Source organism: Chiloscyllium plagiosum, unplaced genomic scaffold, assembly GCF_037043375.1.
Source record: "Chiloscyllium plagiosum isolate Xiang-an unplaced genomic scaffold, Cpla_swu_hap1 HiC_scaffold_13, whole genome shotgun sequence".
Lineage (NCBI taxonomy): Eukaryota > Metazoa > Chordata > Chondrichthyes > Orectolobiformes > Hemiscylliidae > Chiloscyllium > Chiloscyllium plagiosum.
This window is the reverse complement of record NW_028270151.1, coordinates 53,663,002-53,677,736: the sequence shown is the minus strand read 5'-3', so window position 1 is coordinate 53,677,736 and position 14,735 is coordinate 53,663,002. Positions and strand designations below refer to the sequence as shown.

The following is a 14,735-nucleotide window of genomic DNA, read 5'->3' as shown; positions in this document are numbered from 1 at the left end:
CCGTGCCGCCCACTTGTGCCACCGTGCCGCCCACTAAAAATATTTTTTTCACTCCTCCAGATTTTAATGAATCAGGAAAACAAGGGTTTTGTGGAAAAGGCAGGAAAGTAGAGTTGAACAGTATCAGATCAGCCATGATCTGATTGAAGGACAGAGCATACCCAATTGGCCAAATGGCCTCATTCCCCTCCTACATGTCATAGTCTGAGCACAAACTTTAATGGCAACGTGTTTTTCGTGACTTGTTTATGTATTCAAAACACTTTACCCAAGCGCTCTTGTCGGCAAAGCAGACAAAAGGACACAGAATTCGGTTTGCATTCAACTTGATTTTATTAACAAAATATTCCTTATTAAAAACACCATGTGAGCATTTCCCAAGTTCTTGTAACATTTACTTTCTATCTAGCTGTATCCATCTGAGAAAGGCTATTACTCACAATTGCGCTTGGCCAATTGGAATCTCTTTCCCCTCCAATGTAGGAGTTCCAATGTCTGGCTGTCTTCCACAAAAGTGGGTGTCACAGGCCAGGGTGAATCTTCTTGGGTTGCCACGTAGTCTTCCACCATAAGTCTTGCTGTGAGTTTTCACTGAGCACTGACTTCCAGGTGTGTGTCCTTGCCCCAGACCTTCCAGACTATTCTGTGGCCTTTGGCCAATGGGGTCATGAGTGGGATTCAAAGCCGCTCCACTACTCTTCACTGTTGCCATGCTGGGGAAGTGTAAAGTGTACTTCTTCAGGTACTGGTTGGAAGTCAGGGTGCCAGAAAGTCTGATCAATGCTTCTCCAATACACAACCCTCAGGCTGGTTTTAACTGGCTCCCCTGAATATTTGTAACCTCTTTGATCTTAGTTTCCACTGTTTTCTTTGACCTGCTGACTGCTGGTTAATTTAGTTTGACCAATTTCCTCTTGGGCTCGCTTTCCAGTTTTAACTTATGGAGACCTCTGACAAGAAGGACAACAGGACACCTCTACATGGATCTTGTACATCATTGACCTGATTCAAATGATGCTGTTCAAGCCTTTTGGACTGTATGTGCATTGGCAGTAATGAGAACCTGACCCCTCTCTTCTCACATTCCCCAAGAAATGCAGAATCTCATACATAATAATGGCATGGGTCATTTTCTCATCCATGAATGCATGAGGTCCACATACAAAATTCTGTGAATATTGATGTCTTTAACCTGTACTGTGTGATTGTACATTTAATACCATTGTCCTAAGGGGCTCACATTGCACAAAGGTAAATCCCGCTCCCTCAGAGAAAAAAATGACTTACACTGTCTGCCCTGGTTGTGGTAGTGGCGATTTTCCATTTCCATTGCATACTTGGGATGAGAATGAAAGGCAGCACAGGTTGCACTATGCAGGGTGAGTCGAAGTCTCAGGCCTGGTAGTCTCGGTGGCCTTTCAGACTTCCATGAACCTTTCTGTCCTCTCTTCCATATCAATCCCATCAGATTTGATCTTCCCCCATATTTCCACCCAACTATTTTATTTAACTGCTCATCTCCCCAGGCTTACATCTTCGTCATTCTAAATAAAGTTGATGCAGTATTCCCCTGTCAAAGCCTGAGAGGTGATAAACATCAGTGAACTCCCTTTACCCTGCTCCATCATCTCCCACTCTTCTATGTTGAGTTTACCCCCTTCATAATTATTATCCCTTCTGTATCCGAGCGTTCTGCCTCCAATTCTCATAATTCTCTGCACCAGCATCACCATCACAGCACTGGATCCTGTTAACTGCCTTCAACTTTCAATGGACAGAGCCCTTGCACTGACATGGACAAATCCCTAGATAGGCTTGGAAGGACAACTCCAACAATTGAATAACTAAACCCTTGACTTGTAAATGTACATCCATGCTTAATCATTAACTCCCCAAATGACTTCTCATAAATCCTTGGAGAGTTACACTGGACCTGCAGGACTGGCTGTGGACCATACCCCAGCCTAGTGCTATGGATCCCCCGATAATGTATCCAAGCCCCTGAACTGGTAGCAGCTAATGCCCTTGATGTTCTCTGCTGGTAGCCCCTGAGTGGACACAGTCCCTCTTGACATGACTAAGGACTACTGAACTTCAAGCCATGACCATTTGTTTGAAACAATGTTTTGAATGAAGCAGTAAAATGCAAAACAGCACAGCAAGGCAAAGTAGAGATGTTGTGAGCATTTGAGTAGACACAAATTGAGTGAGCACGAAGGGAGATAGCAATGGGCATTGAGAATCCCTGAGCTCTATCTGTGTGATGTGTGCCTGTCCCTGTATGCAATGTGATCTGACAGCAGCATTACAAAGCAAGGTGTTGGTGCACTCCAAACTGCAGTATTGAAGTGGAGATGTGTAATGATGATGCAGTGAGGCTGGTGTAGATCTAATGCCAACCTTCCTGGATGAAGGATGCAGATGGTCGCTGCCCATAGAGTGTGTCCTGAGGTGTTGGGGAGTGCTGTCCAAAGGGGAAGCCCAGAGAAGCAAGCAGTGATCTGGAGCACCCAGTACCCACTGTTGCTTTGATGTTGGGAATTGTCACTGTCTGGTTTCTCTCCACGGTATGGGAGAATAGCAGACTGCATATTAATGAGGCAAGAATAGGTTAGGAATTGTTTATGCATGCACATAAGCTCCTCCCTGCTCACAAGCAAGATTGCCATCTCTTCATTCAAGCCTTGGTGGAAATTTGTACCTTTTATTAATGTCAGGAATCTCATTTTTCTGATCTTGCAATATTTTCCCAATTGAATCACCATTAACCAAGTTCTTTCAGGGACTGGGAAAATTCCACCCTCAAGTTTTGTTGCATGTGGAGTGGTGAGTGTGTGTTGTTTGGGGGAAAGCACTTTTGCTCCTGACTGACCAGCAATGCTGTTAAGACACTTAACTCCTTCTCGAAGCTCCTTGGTGCCCCTTGTTCCACCTCAGTGGGTGAATAGTAGACAAGTTTCATATTTATCAAATTGTAGCATCTGACCTGACTTTGGCTGTTGAAATTCATCCTTATGTGTCTCAGTTAAAATTTACCCCGTGTCTCAGTTAAAATTTACCCCATGTGTCTCAGTTAAAATTTACCCCATGTGTCTCAGTTAAAATTTACCCTGTGTGTCTCAGTTAAACTTTACCCTATGAGTCTCAGTTAAAATTTACCCTGTGTGTCTCAGTTAAAATTTACCTCTTGTGTCTCAGTTAGAATTTACCTCTTGTGTCTCAGTTAGAATTTACCCCTGTCTGTCTCAGTTAGAACTTAGGCTTGTGTATTTCAGTTAGAATTTATGTTTGTGTGTTTCAGTTAGAATTTACCCCCATATGTCTCAGTGAAGATCCTTTAGTCTGGTTGGGCAAGTATACCATGGATTCCTCTTTTTAGCAAGGTCCCAGTACCCCTCTGGCCTGCCAACAGTCATGTATGTAATAAATGGTTAGTTCATACATTCCTTGTAACTCCAAAATCCAGACTAATGTATATTAATAATGCAGATTAACATTCCGATGATATTTGCTTGTTGGTATGTCAATAATTGGTCATTCTAGTTTAATATTCCTTTAACAGGTATAAACCAGGATGGTCAACCACTCATCGAAGGCAAGCTCAAAGAAAAACAAGTGAGATGGAAATTCATAAAGAGATGGAAGACCCGCTATTTCACACTGGCTGGGAATCAGCTTCTATTTTGCAAAGGAAAATCAGTAGGTAGATGATTAAAATTTGTTAGATGAAGTCAATGGAACTAAGCATCATAGGTAGTTGCACATTGATTTGTATTTTGTTTAATGTGAGTGACCTTCTGTGGGTGCTAGAAATCTAAAATAATAGCTGGACTTGCCTTCCAAGTCAGACAGCATCTATGGAGAGATATACTGAGTTAAACATTTCAGATCAATAATCAAAAGAATTCACAAACAGGATATTTAGGTGTCTGGAATTAAGTTGGTATAGTGTAAATATGGAAAAGTAATCATGAAAAATATTTAAAGCAAATAAGATACAGGTACAGAAAAGAAAATAAGATCAAGGAACAAATAAAAGGTCTAAACTGAGCCAGAAAGGAGAATATTGGAATGTTCACCTAAAACATAAAGCACAAGGCACTGGTGGCAACATCTAGGGTCGGGTTGGATGAAAAAAACGAAGAGCCTTACTTGATTTACATTGCTTTCGCCCAGATTTGATAACTGCCTGAGCAGTTGTAAGGAGTCAACAGGGACAAAATGGTAAATTTGCATTTTATGGATGCAAACAATATGGGAAATTTTACTGAACACTTTTACATCCCTCAAAATATGACAATGAGTTATTGGGTATTAAAGCAGATAAGCTGAGCCACTGGAATTATTTGAAATTTTTCTTTATTCTTTCACAGAATATGGGCTTCACTGATCAGTTAGAATTGATCTTTTGCTTATTATAAATTGTCCTTAACCTGAGTGCCATGTTAAGCCATTTCAGAGGGCAATTAAGAGTCAACCACATTGTTGTGGATCTGAGGTCATATGTTGGCCAAACCAATTAAGGACAGCTAATTTCCTTCACTAAAGAACTTTCAAGAACTAGATGGAGTTTTACAATAATTGATTATAGTTCTTATGTCTAGCTTTTACATAAAGTTTTACTAATTAAGTTCAAATTCCAGCTGCTGAAGTAGGATTTGAACATGTGACCCAGAGCACTAACCTGGGTCTCTCTATTAATACTCCAGTGGCATTATCACTATGCAAGAATCTCTGCATGACTCGGAGACAATTGTTGTTTTTATATATTCTTTATACGATATGAGTGTCAATGGCAAGGCACTGCCCTTCCTTAACTGCCTTGGAGAAGGTGGGAGTGAGCCGCATACTTGAAATTATGCAGTTCCATCTGTTTATGTACACCCATTGTTAGTAAAGGAATTCCAGGCTTCTGACCCAAACAACAGTGAAGGCATGGTGATGTAGTTCCAAGTCAGGATAGTATGTCACTTGGAGGGGTGGAGGTTCATACATCTGCTGTCCTTGTCCTTCTAGGTGGTAATATTAGGTTTGGAACAGTTGTCAAAGGAGTCTTGGTAAGTCACTGCAATGCGTCCTGTAAATCATGCATATTGCTAACATTGTGTGCTAGTGGGGGAAATTAACAGTTATGGTGGTGAATGGCATGGTGAATCAAGGATGGTTGTAAGCCTCTGCAGTGTTGTTAGAACTGTGTTCATCCAAGAAAGTGGAGAGTGTTCCATCATACTTCTGATATAGATGGTGGACCTGCTGTAGGAAATCAGGAGGTAAATTACACCCCCCAAAATGTCCAGCCTTTGAACTGCTCTTACACTCACAATAATTAATACGGTTGATCCAATTCAATTTCTGGTCAAAAATAATCTAGTCTGTTGATGTTGCAGCATTCAATGTCAGTAATGCCATTGGCTGTCAGACGATCATTAGGTTGTCTCTTGATGGAAGTAGTAATTGCCTGGCACTTAGGGATGAAAATTTACTGTCACTTATTAGTCCCAGGCTGAATGTTGTCCAAGGACTACTGCACAAAGACACCAACCACCAATGTTTGAGGGGTCACAATTGTTAACAATCATTGCACTCATCAGAAAACATCCCCATTTCAAATCTTATGATCTTTGGTGAAGCAGCTGAAGATGATTTGGCTGGAGCACTACCTGGAGGAGCTCCTGCAGTGATGTCCTGGACATGGGATGATTGGTCTCTAGTAATTACAACTATTTTTCTTCATTCTAGGTATGACTTCAACCAGTGTAGACTTTTCCCAGATTTCCATTGATCTGAAGTTTGCTTGTGCTCTTTGATGCCATTCTATCCTATGTTGTCTTGATGTCATGGGCAATCACTGTTACTTGTACATAAATTTCAATGGAACTAACTGGAGATTTCCAAGTGTCACATTATATGCTATATGTCTTCACCTTTCAGAAAGATGATCCAGATGATTGTCCAATTGAACTGAGCAAGGTACAAAGTGTAAAGGTTATCACTAAAAAGCGGAGAGACCGTAGCCTTCCTCGAGCCTTTGAAATCTTCACAGACAACAAGACATATGTCTTCAAAGCAAGAGATGAGAAGAATGCAGAGGAGTGGTTACAGTGTATCAATGTTGCAGTGGCTCAGGCAAAACAAAGAGAAAGCAGAGAGGCAACAACATACCTATGAACAAATCTGACTCACATTGGACAAATGGATGGCTGGCAATGAAATAACTATCAAGGTGAATTACTACGTCAGCCTTGCAGGCATACTTCAATGTAGAACATCTGAATCTACATTGAAGAGATATCTGAAAGATAGCACTTGTGCTAGTATGCAACAAAAACTTGGAACTGTGTTCTGTGTAAGTGTAGGATATATCAAATTAGCATACCCATTTGAAGCGTCAAAGAAAAAGTCTGGAAAATGTAATGATTAAGTTAATAGAAAAACAAGAGTTAACAAATATGCCTTTACAAGGCTTGACTTTGTGATTACTGAACACAAAGCATGTACATAACACTATAGAAACATCAAAGCTAGGAGAATGAGTAGGCCATTTAGTCTTAAAAGCTTGCTCCATCATTCAGTATAATCATGGCTCATCGTCTAACTCAGCACTCTGTTTCTGTTTTCTCCCCATACTCTTTGATACCTTTACCCCTAAGAATTATATCTAACACTTTCTTGAAAACATTCAATATTTTGATTTCATCCTTCCTCAGATAAAAGGACCAAAACACAATACTCCAGGTTTAGTCTCACCAAGGTCCTTTACAATTGCAACAAGACATCCCTGCTCATGGACTCAAATCCTCTTGTTGTGAAGGCAAGCATATCATCTAAAGTTTTCATCACCTGCTGCACTTACATGCTGTCAGTGACTAGTGTACAATGACACCCAGATCTCATTGCACCTCTCCCTTTCCCAAACTATCACCATTCAGAGAATAACCTGCTTTCCTATTTTGCTACCAATATGGATAATTTCACATTTATCTACATTATACGTCATCTGCTATGTACTTGTCCACTCAATGAACCTGGGTATGGACAGTTTCAGGTTCAAATCCAGTTAGGTTGGTCCCATGATCATAAAGATCATTGGTGTTCACTCTGAATTTACACATGATGAATAAACCTCAGGTAATAGAGGAAAATGATGAATAATTGTAGAAGAATAGAGAATGGAAACAAGTATAGAAAATACAGCTAGCATTTATTTCACCATTAGTTTAGTTTTGTTTTAGTAACAAATAGAGACTTTCCTTGGCCCTTTGTGGATTTGTCATATAAAATAAGACATTTTTTTCACAGATTTATCTAATCGGGAATAAAATTTCAATTTGTAGAATAATATATGCCATGATTTTTGTGTGCTATGTTATAGATATGATACTCAGTTTGTTTTGGCTCAGTGAATTAATGTGATAGTTCCCCAAACCTGCACAAGGTTCCTTTTACATTTCTGGAATTCAGCTATGATATATAACATAAACTAATCAACTTTTTGATTGCAATACACAAGTATGAATAGATTCCTCTCAAAATGGGTTACAGGTGACCTGAAGAAATCCTTGGTTAACAAAGGTTGACATGTCAAATGGCATGGATAGTATCCAATGTCACAAGTGTTACATTATTTGAAATAATCAGAGATTGATGAATTTGAGTTCCAGGAAAAAATGGAGCTATGAAGGAGGTATATGTTATATTAATCTTTTATGTATTTTACCTTGATTTTATTCAATTTTGTTGTAGAAATTTACCATTACCTGAAAGTTCCACTTTCTTTTATGAGACTTTCTAGAGTAATATCTGCTAACTATTTCTATTTAACAATAACTACTGTCACCATAACAATTCCTCAATTTTTATCTTGAATGGCATAATTTTTACTACATCCATGAATGTTGATTTGAAGAAAACAAGGAAACTTATTGCGTCTCAATGATATTGATAAGGAATTTCTTTTGAGCTCCTCCAGATCCCCCAAAGTAGATTTATTAGACATTCCCAATCCCCCACTGTAGATTACTCAGACGTTCCTGATCCTCCACTGTAGATTTAACAGATGTTCTGGATCTCTCCCCCTGTAGATTTACCAGATGTTCCTGAAACCCTACTGCAGATTTATCAGATCTTCCTGATCCACCTGAAAGGCAGTGAATCCCCCAGTAATACATTGTAAACAAGATCCAGCAGTGTATCTGAACTAAGCTGCATCAACCCCAAGGAAATTCCCCAGCAACTTCAGCTTAGTTTATTTGATGAACTACAATTCAGAAATTTGTGAATTGAAGACTCACTGAAGAGTTATTCAGATAATTTGTGTTGCCACTTGAGAACTGAAATATAATCTTCTCCATAAGTTGTTAAGTGAGGTCTGCGCTCAGGTGGGTTCAAATTTGAAGAAGTCTGACTTCTGAAATATGACAATATTATAATCCCAAAGGGGAAGTTATCCAAGCAAATCTCGTGATTCATCCATTGCTTTCTTGTTGATAGTTTTTATTCCATGTAAATTGGCTACAATAGATGTGATTCACTTCAAAATAGTACTCCAGTTACTAAATGATTTGGGGAAAATTGAAATTATGGTATAGTAGTAGATAAGTTCTAACTAATAGGGTTCTCTTCTTTAAATGGTAGAATTTGAAATGGGCTTCTCAAAAACATATGATAAACAATTTAAGGAGAGAAGATCACTATTGTATATAGTTCAGATACGTTTTATTGCAATTATATTTCTGTCAAGAGAGTTGGGTGTGGTGCCATAGTTGCAGTAAATGTAAATCTTTGATATACTGAAACAAGTCTTTTTTTCTTTCTCATTCCTGATAGTTGTCCACTATTCTCATAGCTACAAGCCTAGCTGAGAGCAAAACAAAATCCTTAATAATGAAGGAGAGGTCAACAGCCAAAGTTAGGATATAAACTTGTATTTTGTTGTCTGATTCAGTTTCATTAAATAGCAGAGTATAACCCTGCTGTTTCCCAGGAACTCAATATCTTCTCTAACTGCTAACAATATTTATTAAAAACATTTCAGCTTAAACCATGTGAAGCTGAAAATCACCTGATATAAAGCTACTGGGACACCTTGAGTACTTTTATTATTATCATATTATGGTAAGAAGAATTAAAAAGTTATTAATAAATGTGTATTTCACCTTCACTTAATTTTAAGTAAGTTTATTTTTATCTATAACTTCCATTCTGTGTTTTGAATGGCTTAATAGTTGGATGCATCCCCTGGCACAGGTAGTTCTCGTATAAAGAATGTTTCAGCAGCACGGTTTAGCTGTAATATCACTGAAGAAATAGGCAATGGTATTTTAGAGAACACTTACCTCTGTTCTCAATAGCGCGATTCCAGCGGCGATCTCTTCACAAGCTTTGTTCTGCGCATGTACCGATGTCAGCTGTTGTCAGAGCATGTGAGAGGTACAGTACTGCACACTGAGCAACTTCATCTCAAAATTAAACTAATGAATGTTTATTGCTCTCCCTCTGAGACAAGAATATTCTTGTATAATTCCTGTATACTTCCTGTAGGACTGCATTACACTTATACATACCATTTGCCTTTCTAATTTGTTCTTGTACCTCCATATCTCACAATTGAAACTAACCCCCAAAAGACAGTCAGAAGACAATCAACCACAGCCATCCACTTCTGCAACCAAAACTGCACCTGAAGGTAGTGATGATGATGACCCGCTGTCCCTGCATTAGCAATATTTTTTCAATGTAATGTCTTAAATTTACTTTTGTTTAATTAATAAATATGATTTAAACCTTCATCCAGGCTGCGTTAGGCTTTTGGGTGAATTTTGAGCGATTGTGAGTGATTTTTTTTCTGGTCAGTCCCAACCCCATTTTTCCCATAAGCCCCATTTTTCTCTATTAAGCAATATTTTATGAAGTGAAGTTTTGCCGGAATGCAACTATGGTGCTCTAGGAGAACTACCTGTTTATTATTGAGCTATACTAATCAGAAAGTCTAAAATGCTATGCCATATGTGGCTGAGCAAGCTGAACCCTATTGAAGTTCAGCCAGAGTGCCCCTAGTGACTTCTGCTGAAAATGTGCCTGAGGATTTTGAGTGAGCACAGGACCTGAATTGATTAAAATCATATAGCCATATACTACTGATAATGTCTTTCCAACTTCTCTCATGAATAATGGATAAGATTTGGCTAAGATAGGGCGCTTGTGCAAACATAGAGCAGAAATATAGAAATTACGGTAACCTTAATGTTGACCGTTCTCAATAAACAGGTCGAATGAAAACAAGAGATTAGAAGATGGAGTCCAAGTGGAAGAGGAGTGTTGGAAGCAGGGAAATGGGTCCACCAAACTATGCACATTTCTAAAACAATTCTAGTAAATTAATATACTAATTTTTCTGCTATAAATCGTCTCCCTAAACACCTATTTTCTACATTATATGCCTCTATGTAGACTTCATGAATTAATTCACCACCAAGGTGGTATCTATCCATTTTCTCCTAAAACCTCTTCCCTTAGATGATGTTTGTTTGTTTTCAAGGCTCTGTAACATTTATTTTCCAATTTAAAATAGGTTTTCTAAAAATTATATTTTTGTACTTAAAGTTCTCCCATTCTCTTCAATGTTTCTAACCAAGAAGGAAATATTGAAGTAACCAAGCAGCACAGAGGTGGCTCAGTGGTTAGTTCTGCTGCCTGACAGCATCAGGGATCTGGGTTCAATTCCATCCTTGAGGGACTATCTGTGTGGCGTTTGCATGTTCTCCTTCTTTCTGTGTGAGTTCCTTCCGGGTGATCCAGTTTCCTCCCACAGTCCAAAGATATGCAGGTTAGATGGATTGACCATGCTAAGTTTCCCATAGTGCCCAGGGAAGTATAGGTTAGGTGGATTAGTCATGAGGAATGCAGGATTACAAGAAATAAGGTTTGGTGGGGTAGATGGTTCTGGGTGGGATGCTCTTTGCAGGATCATTGTGCACTTGATAGGCTGAATGGCCTGCTTCTGCACTGTCGGGATTGTATGATTAATAAGAAATCAGTGCTATGCTTAATATCTTAGAAATGTTAGATGAAATGTGCTCATGTGCTTTGATTTACAAAATACAGGTCAAGTAAATGTAGATTTTTAAATTTTATTTATATACAAACATTTGTTTTTCTAACAGCCACATTGTACTTGGCTAAACTTCACTTAAGTCACTTTTGCGGTTGAATAAGATTGTAATTTGAATCACACCAGTGATGTCTGCCTGTGTGATTGATAGTGTGTGTCTGTGCAAAACAAAGTAATGTCATAACTGAAGAAAGTTAGTATTGGCATGGTTCAATAATGGTTCCTTACCTCATGACATACTGTTCTTTCAGTGTTGTGGTCAGGATATGAAAATACACTTAGCAACATGCTTGTAAATGTTCTTTCCCAACAAGCATTTGCCTTTCAAAACTTTACATATAATCATCTCTTTAAAAAAAACTCAGCATCAAATCCTTGACCATAATAAGATCATGTTGGAATTATCACACTGTCTTTGAGGGATGTTAACTTTAAAATATATTTGCATTGATAATTCAGGATTTTAGAATTCTTTGTAATTTACTGCTATCAATGGCAAATTGCATGAATTTACCCCAGTGTGCTACTCACAGATGCTTATGGACAAGTATTATTAGCATTACTGATGGGTTGTCATTATAGAGATTTATGAATTTCATAAATTATATTTGGAGTTTACAAAGCCAGTTAGTAATATATTGTAGTTCAACCATAACATTTCTTGCCCAGTTAGTTATACATTGCTCAATTGATAAAGTATAATGTAATATGCCCTAGGGCTTTTAAATTTTTTTTTCATATAAAGCATTTCATTGATTTAATAGAAAATTTAGTCCATTGCCGGTTTGTTACATGACTCTGAAAGATAACAGCCTCAGGTATGAATTGGCCAGAACATTGACTGTCAGTAAAATAATCTTCATTACCAATTGTATCAAATTTAATATGAACCATATTGCTTATATCATTGACTTTACTTGTTTTTATAAATGTAAAACTTAAATATGCATTAAAATCAATATAGGAAAAAAAGAACCATCATTCCAAAGTCATCTGACAACAGATTGTCTAAAGTCATTGATTTATTTGTACTGGTTGGGAGTTACAAATGCAAATCTGTTCCAAACATCGTCCTGGGGTCAATGACATTAATCACTCCCATAAGCAATCCAAACATCTTGAGGTTGTGTTTCCACTTTGTTGCCATAAGTTATATCAATAGAATCTGAATGGAATTGGTTGAAGTAACAGAAAAGATTGGGAAATGTTTAACGCAGACCTGAAAATTTAGCAGTTCTCTAATTGCTCTGGCTCCAAAAGGCTTTTCAAATTGCATTCATTTTTTTTTCCAGAAAACAGACATCAGAAGGCATGTTTTAAAAGTTATTTAATTTTAAAAATGTTTTACTTATTAAAAAACTATGAAATTGTTCCCATACTTTATAAATTATTTTTATGGAATATTTTAATATCTGAACACTGTAGGTGGAGGATTGCCTTTTTGTTACAAGCTTACTTTTAATTTTATTAATAATACTGCACTTGGTTCCAAGCTTAAAATGAATGTACATTTTTCATAGGAAAGAGTACCCTCCGTTACATTGTTCAATTATACTGGTTCATGGAAGATTTTTCATTTGTGACTACCCAGATATATGTAATGTTTGCACATTCACTTCTTCAGCCTATTTGAATCCTATTAACATTATATGAGGTGAAATACAGTGCGAATTATTAAACTGCTTTTTCCATTGGGAAGGTGGAAGTGCAGAGTAATACTTATAATAAAATTCCCTAATTCAAATTCAAAAAATTTGTTGTTGTGCAATGATGTAAGCATGCTACCTAATATTTTTGATGTTGCCCTCCTTGGAATCTCTACATCTAAACATAACTTATGTTGCAAAAGCTACAGTGCCTTTTTAGGCATCTGAAACAGTTTTAGGTTTTGACAGTTCATTATCAGAAAAGAGATTGAATATTTTCGAAAATATTGGTTATGAGCTGTTCATCAAGTAAGATGGTAAATATTTATTATTTCCGTCTGTCAACCTGAGACTAACACTAAAACCTGAAATAAGGACTGTTTCGGGTCCCCATTTCTCAAACAAACCACCCTGTCAACTATTTTTTAAATTAACAGTAATTATGATATCCTCTTAGAACAGAACACTGGAAGTAATTCATTTCAGATCCTTTGTAGAACAAAGATCTAACAAGAAGTAAAATATTCATCCAGATTTATCAGTTGGGACCAGGGTTTTTAGAACTTGTGGGCCTTAATTGCATCCTGACATCGACTGTCTACCAAAAACCTTTTATCCGTGAATAACTCGCCAGCCTTTTTAATTCCCCAAATGTACTAATGTACTATTTCATATAGTCACAAGATTTCCAGAAAGAAATAAATGAGGAAGTTAATGTTTTAGTTGTATGTCATCCAGCCAAATAACAAATGATTTGGAGCGGATTGTCTCCAGTAATATACCCCAATGTTCTTTTCCTACGTTGATCACTTTTTACTTTCTGACATCAATGCCAACTTAGTCATTTATTGGACTGAATATTGTTCCCTTGATATTTATATTACAGTAATGAATTATATTTGAAATGGGTCAACACTGTCCTGGTTTTGCAATTGTGGAACTGCACAGTAATAAAATATAAATGCTGTAATGTTCTAATTTATTTGTTACTTCAGACCCCCAGAGAGATTCCTTCTCCCCCAGCGTGGCACAGTCTCTGGAATGCACGTATAACTTCTAAAGGTCTATTATTTGTAAGTCTATCAAACAGATCCCAAAGATCATCATTTTCACTGTGAAATTCAATAAAAAAATTACTACAGTAGCTGTACTTGGTAAACAACAGAGTTTTGAGTTTATTTACATCATTGACTCAAGTTCCTCTTTGTGATGTATTCTTTTATATGAAAGAAGGAATTCTAAAACTACTGCCATACATAATAAAAACACTCTTCTGAGTTGGAATGAAGGGAAACAGGCAGAGATGAGGTATGTTTCACACTGACCTACTTAAAGAAAGAACAATCATTTCTTTGTCAAAGGAACTCTCACTTCTATCTCAATACAATGCTGGTAAATTTCACTTCAGAGCTAGTAGAAATAACTTGATTAAAACATGGTTGATAAAATTAATGTTGTTTTCAAGTAACTGCTACCAAATATGAATACATAAACACAACTTTTAGTGAGGTTATTTTTCATCTGATGTATTTGAATATTTTATCACCGTCCACTTCAGTGCCCATCTCTCCTGGGAGATGCCATTCCTGTCGTTTCAGTCTGACATCTGCCTAAGACTGAAAATGGCTAAAGTCATGTCGTCGTTACTTTTTAGCAAGTTTCTTTCAACAATTATTTTGATTGTTCAGCTGTTGGGAAGTCCACCACGTGATTCCAGCTCACCTGATCATGTACAACCAGCACAACTCCACCAATGACTTTTCTGACCACCTATACACAAGCAGCTCTTGGAGTCAGTAAGTGTTTAACCTTGGTTCTTTCCACTTCCTGACCTACGTAACACCCCTCAGTGAGATTATTTACATTGTTATGGGTAACTTCCACATATATGCTGAGCTCCAAATTTCCACAAGATCCATCCTCTTCATAAATCTCAATGTCAAATAATTTGATTTGATTTATTGTATTTACATGTAACT

General features: G+C 37.4%; 1 protein-coding gene across 8 annotated transcripts in view; it reads left to right on the top strand.

The window, feature by feature from the left end:
* Positions 1-13,909, top strand: part of veph1 (ventricular zone expressed PH domain-containing 1) — a 315,263-nt gene extending 301,354 nt beyond the window's left edge. For 7 of the 8 annotated variants that reach the window (XM_087993606.1, XM_087993605.1, XM_087993610.1 and 4 more), the window contains 2 exons: positions 3,563-3,699; positions 5,932-13,909. In XM_087993606.1, the coding sequence (XP_087849732.1) occupies positions 3,563-3,699; positions 5,932-6,168 (374 nt within the window). In that variant the 3' untranslated portion in view covers positions 6,169-13,909. The remainder of the gene's footprint in view (positions 1-3,562; positions 3,700-5,931) is intronic. The other variant, XR_015759192.1, reaches the window with a different exon arrangement.
* Positions 13,910-14,735: the final 826 nt, after the last annotated feature.